General features: G+C 39.9%; 2 protein-coding genes across 2 annotated transcripts in view; both read right to left on the bottom strand.

The window, feature by feature from the left end:
- The window catches only part of LOC127740507 (uncharacterized), a gene marked incomplete at its 5' end in the record, with an annotated part of 13,010 nt that extends 11,012 nt beyond the window's left edge, over positions 1-1,998 (bottom strand). Inside the window, 3 exons of the mRNA XM_052251509.1 lie at positions 938-1,376; positions 1,413-1,641; positions 1,740-1,998. Coding sequence (XP_052107469.1) covers positions 938-1,376; positions 1,413-1,641; positions 1,740-1,998 — 927 coding nt within the window. The remainder of the gene's footprint in view (positions 1-937; positions 1,377-1,412; positions 1,642-1,739) is intronic.
- Positions 1,999-2,466: 468 nt separating this feature from the next.
- On the bottom strand, positions 2,467-4,104 carry LOC107457954 (uncharacterized). Its single transcript, XM_016076154.1, has 4 exons — positions 4,045-4,104; positions 3,748-3,888; positions 3,277-3,630; positions 2,467-2,853 (listed from the first exon to the last, which is right to left on the bottom strand). Exons 1-4 carry the CDS (start codon positions 4,102-4,104, stop codon positions 2,467-2,469), a joined length of 942 nt encoding a protein of 313 aa, XP_015931640.1.
- Between the last annotated feature and the right edge of the window lie 1,335 nt (positions 4,105-5,439).

Below are 5,439 nucleotides of genomic sequence, written 5' to 3'. Positions count from 1 at the left end.
ATTTCCACTGAGAGGATGGGAGGTAGCCACTGACAACGGTGAAACCCTTGCTTAAGCTTGCCATGGAAAGGAGTAAGAAGGATTGGATGAAGACAGTGGGAAAGCAGAGAGACGGAAGGGAAGGCATCTTCATACGCTTATCTGAAGTTCCTACCAATGAATTACATAAGTATCTCTATCTTTATCTTTATGTTTTATGCGTTTATCACCATACCCATTTGAGTTTGCCTGACTGAGATTTACAAGGTGACCATAGCTTGCTTCATACCAACAATCTCTGTGGGATCGACCCTTACTCGCGTAAGGTTTATTACTTGGATGACCCAGTACACTTGCTGGTTAGTTGTGCGAAGTTGTGTTTATGCCATGGTATTGAACACCAAGTTTTTGGTTTCATCACCGGGGATTATTTGAGTTATGAAAAGTAGTGATCACAATTTCGTGCACCAAGTGTCCTTGGGACGCCAAATCGGCTAAAGATATATCTCTGAAGAAAGCCCATTACCACCTTGGCATCATTGGTGGGCAAAGCCACAGCTTCCATCCATTTGGACACATAGTCCACTGCCACTAGGATATAGTTATTTGAATGTGAGGGTGGAAAAGGTCTCATGAAATCAATACCCCACACATCAAACAACTCAACCTCAAGAAGTCCCTGCTGTGGCATTTCATGGTTGGCAGGGAGATTTGCAGCTTTTTCACATCTGCCATAGTGCTTTACAAATGCTCTTGAGTCCCTGAAGAGAGTCGGCCAGTAAAACCCGCTCTGAAGAACTTTTGTAGCTGTCCTTTCACCACCAAAGTGGCCTCCATAATCAAACCCATGATAGTGCCAAAGAATCTGCTGCTTTTCCTCATCTGGGACACATCTCCGGATTATTCCATCTGAGCACCTTTTAAAAAGGTATGGTTCTTCCCAAATGTAGTACTTTGCATCAGTCAATAGCTTCTTCACTTGTTGCCTACTGTACTCTCTTGGGATAAAATTCATGGCTTTGTAATTTGCAATGTCTACAAACCATGGTGCCTGCTGAATGAGGAACAATTGTTCATCCGGAAATGTCTCAGTCACAACTGTGGGTGGTTGTTCTCCTGCTTCAGGCTCAATTCTGGAAAAATGGTCAGCTACTTGATTTTCTGACCCTTTCCTGTCTTTTATCTCAATATCAAACTCCTGAAGGAGTAACACCCATCTGATTAATCTGGGTTTAGAATCCTGTTTGGTTAGAAGGTACTTCAACGCAGCATGGTTAGTATAAACAATAACCTTAGAACCAAGTAAATAGGACCTAAACTTATCAACAGCATACATAACAGCTAATAATTCCTTTTCTGTAGTTGTGTAATTCTTTTGAGCATCATTTAACACACGACTGGCATAATAGATGACATGTACAAGCTTGCCATGCCTCTGTCCTAAAACGGCTCCTATAGCAAAATCACTAGCATCACACATTAATTCAAATGGCAAATCCCAGTCAGGGGGAGCTATAATGGGAGTAGAGGTAAGGTTTGCCTTCAGAGTTTCAAAAGCATGCAGACAATCAGAATTAAAGACAAAAGGAACATCAACAACCAACAAGTTGCTCAATGGTTTAGCAATTTTAGAAAAATCCTTTATAAATCTTCTATAAAATCCTGCATGACCCAAGAAACTCCTAATTGCCTTAACATTAGTTGGTGGTGGTAATTTTTCAATTACCTCCACCTTTGCTCTATCAACCTCAATCCCTTACTTGAAATCCGGTGTCCAAGAACAATGCCTTCTGTAACCATAAAATGACATTTTTCCCAATTTAAAACAAGGTTTGATTCTTGACACCGTTTCAAGACAAGATATAAATGTTTAAGGCAGGATTCAAAAGAATTACCAAAAACAGAAAAGTCATCCATAAATATCTCAATAAACTTTTCAACCATATCAGAAAAAATTGAAAGCATACACCTCTGAAAAGTTGCTGGAGCATTGCAAAGTCCAAATGGCATTCTCCTGTAGGCAAATACTCCAAAGGGGCATGTGAATGCTGTCTTCTCTTGATCTTGAGGGTCTACTGCAATTTGATTATATCCAGAATATCCATCTAGAAAACAATAAAAGGCATGACCAGCTAACCTCTCAAGCATCTGATCAATGAAAGGGAGGGGGAAATGATCTTCCTTGTAGCAGTGTTGAGCCTCCTGTAATCTATGCACATTCTCCATCCTGTGACTGTTCTTGTAGGAATAAGCTCATTCTTTTCATTCTTGATCACTGTCATCCCGCTTTTTTTTGGGAACTACCTGCACAGGACTTACCCAAGGACTGTCAGAAATAGGGTAAATAATACCTGCTTCCCATAGTTTCATTACCTCTTTTTGGACCACCTCTTTCATAGTTGAATTGAGTCTCCTTTGTGGTTGCACAACTGGTTTGGCATCATCTTCAAGAAGAATCTTGTGCATACACTTAGTTGGACTAATCCCCTACAAGTCACTAATAGTCCACCCAAGAGCTGTTTTACGACTCTTGAGCACTGAAACAAGCGCCTCTTCCTCTTCAAGTTTCAGAGAAGAGCTACTAATAACTGGATATGAATCATTTTCACCCAAGAACACATATTTCAGGGAAGGAGGTAAGGGTTTGAGCTCAAGCTTGGGGGCTTCCTCCTCCTTGCTTAGCGTGTTCATCAGCTTTTTTTGGGGTGGTGAATCATTAACTTCAACTAATTCATACTCAGAAATAGGATCCAGAACATCATCAAATACCTCAGATTCCAGTACTTCTTGAACAAGTGGTTCGATAACATCTATTTTCATGCACCCCTCAGAATCATTAGGGTGCTTGAGAGCTTCAAAAACATTCAGGACCACCTGTTCTTCATTGACCCTCAGGGTTAATTTACCCTTTTTCACATCAATCAGAGCTCTACCTGTAGCTAAAAAGGGTATACCAAGTATAATAGAGGGTTTTACCTCCTCTTCCATGTCTAATATAACAAAGTCAACAGGGAAGATAAATGGTCCTACTTTAACAAGTAAATCTTCAACCACACCCATAGGTAATTTAATAGAAAGATCAGCAAGTTGAAGAGAAATACGAGTAGGTTTTACCTCCTCAATTTGAAGCTTTTTCATCACTGAAAGTGGCATGAGGTTGATGCTAGCTCCAAGATCACATAAAGCTCTCTGAATGTCGACTTCTCCAATGGTGCAAGGAATGACAAAGCTTCCTGGGTCTGGCATTTTCTCAGGAAGGGTGTGTTAAATAATTGCACTGCATTCCTTAGTTAATACCATGGTTTCTTGCTCCTTCCAATTCCTCTTGTGGGTCAACAATTCTTTCATAAATTTGGCATAGAGAGGCATTTGCTCCAGAGCCTCTGCAAAAGGGATGTTGATCTGCAGCTTCTTGAAGACATCTAAAAATTTAGAGAATTGCTTTTCCTTGGATGCTTTCTGAAGCCTCTGAGGATATGACATTTTTGGCTTATATTCAGGAGCCTTTGGTAAGGCGGGATAGTTGTCAAGAGAGTCAGGAAACGGGTTGTCTGCACGCTTAGGAGGGGCGTGTTCTACCTCTTCCTTCTTCTCCTCTCGAGCTTCTCCTTCAACTGGATCTTCATTGACCTTGGTCTCACAACCAGCTACCTTACCACTTCTCAATTGAATGGCCTTGCAATCTTCTCTTGGGTTCACCACTGTATCACCAGGGAATGTATTTAGAGACCTTTCAGGTAATTGCTTGCTCATTTGACCCATTTGTACCTCCAGGTTTCTAACGGAGGCCCTGGTTTCTTGCATGAAACTCATCATCATTTCCCATTTAGAATCTTCTTGGGATTTAGAATTTGCCTGCTGAGGTGGTTGTTGTTGCTGAGACTGAAATTGGCGGTTATTATAGTTGTTCTGTTGAAAATCGCCTTGAGGATTATTGTTGAAGTTTTGAGGTCTCTGAGGTTGATCTCTCCACCCAAAATTTGGGTGATTCCTCCACCCCTGATTGTATGTCTTAGAATATGGATCATTGTTGGGATTTTTAGGACCACTCCCCATGTAATTCACCTGTTCAGAAGAAGGTTGAGCATAATCATAATTATCATTTTGCATAAAATTACCTGCCATGTCATAAGAGACTTCCTGTGTTGGATTTTAGTTGTTGATAGCTGAGACTTGCATGCCACCCATCTGTTGAGTAAGTAGATTTATTTGCTGAGACATCAGCTTGTTCTGAGCAAGAAGAGCATTAACAGCTTCTACTTCCAACACGCCTCTCTTCTGAGGGGTCTCAGAGTTCACAGGATTCCTGTTAGATGAGTATAAATATTGGTTACTTGCAACCAATTCAATCAGCTCAATAGTCTCCTCTGGTGTCTTCTTCTTGTGCAATGAACCGCCTGCAGAAGTGTCTAGGCTCATCTTGGACATCTCACCCAAGCCTTCATAAAAGATATCCAGTTGGGTCCATTTGGAGAACATGTCTGGAGGGCATTGCCTAGTCAGTAGCTTGTGTCTCTCCCAAGCTTCATACATAGTTTCACCATCCTTCTATCTGAATGTCTGAACCTCCAACCTAAGCTTAGTCAGCTTCTAAGGTGGGAAAAATTTTGTGAGAAACTCAGTAACAACCTTGTCCCAAGTATCCAAACTCTCCTTTGGTTGGGAATCTAGCCATAGCTTTGCTTTATCTCTCAGAGCAAACGGAAAAAGCATGAGTCTGTACACCTCTGGATTCACTTCATTTGTCTTCACAGTATCACATATCTGCAGAAAATTAGATATGAACTGATTTGGATCTTCATGAGGAAGTCTGTGATACTGGCAATTTTGTTGCACCAAGGTGACCAATTGTGGCTTCAACTCAAAGTTGTTTGCATTTATAGGAGGCACCACAATACTTTTTCCATAAAGATCTGCAGTAGGGGCAGAATAAGAGCCAAGCACTCTCCTCTGTTGATCATCCCCATTCGGATTTACCACATTGGCATTAGTATTATTATTTACCATAGTGGATTCTGCAGCCTTGCAAAGTCTTGCTTGTTGTAAACGCCGCCTGAAAGTCCTTTCAGGTTCAGGATCAAAGCCTAAGAGATGTTCTTTGTCTCTGTTCCTGCGCATAAACAAACAAAACACAAGAAAGAATGGGAATCTCTACGTCAGAGTGTAGAGAATTCCCAGTGAGGTAACCTGTGTAAAGAGATAAAAATATTGAATAAAATAAATAGAAGAATAATAAATAGGTAACACCAAACTTAATTTCAGAAATTAAAAGAAATATTGGTCCTATTTATTTATTTTAAATTTTTTTTTAAATTTTTTTTGAAGGTTAAAAATAGAAATAAAATAAAACTAATAAAATATAAAAAAATAACGGAAAGAAACAGAATGAAAATAAAAGAAAATAAAACTAAAAAGAAAAAAAAATGGACGCAGGTTTTAAAAACAAAATTCAAACGTTAA

This window comes from Arachis duranensis, chromosome 7, assembly GCF_000817695.3.
Source record: "Arachis duranensis cultivar V14167 chromosome 7, aradu.V14167.gnm2.J7QH, whole genome shotgun sequence".
NCBI lineage: Eukaryota > Viridiplantae > Streptophyta > Magnoliopsida > Fabales > Fabaceae > Arachis > Arachis duranensis.
This window is presented reverse-complemented; position numbering and strand designations above follow the sequence as displayed.

Excerpts from the sequence above, each read along its gene's own strand:
- LOC107457954 (XM_016076154.1), bottom strand. The coding sequence starts at position 4,104 with ATGGCAGGTAATTTTATGCAAAATGATAATTATGATTATGCTCAACCT. Across the intron at positions 3,631-3,747 it reads CCTCCGTTAGAAACCTGGAG|GTAGCTGGTTGTGAGACCAA; the intron begins GTACAAATGGGT and ends AGAAGTGGTAAG. Across the intron at positions 2,854-3,276 it reads GGAAGGAGCAAGAAACCATG|GTGGTCCTGAATGTTTTTGA; the intron begins GTATTAACTAAG and ends AATGAAGAACAG.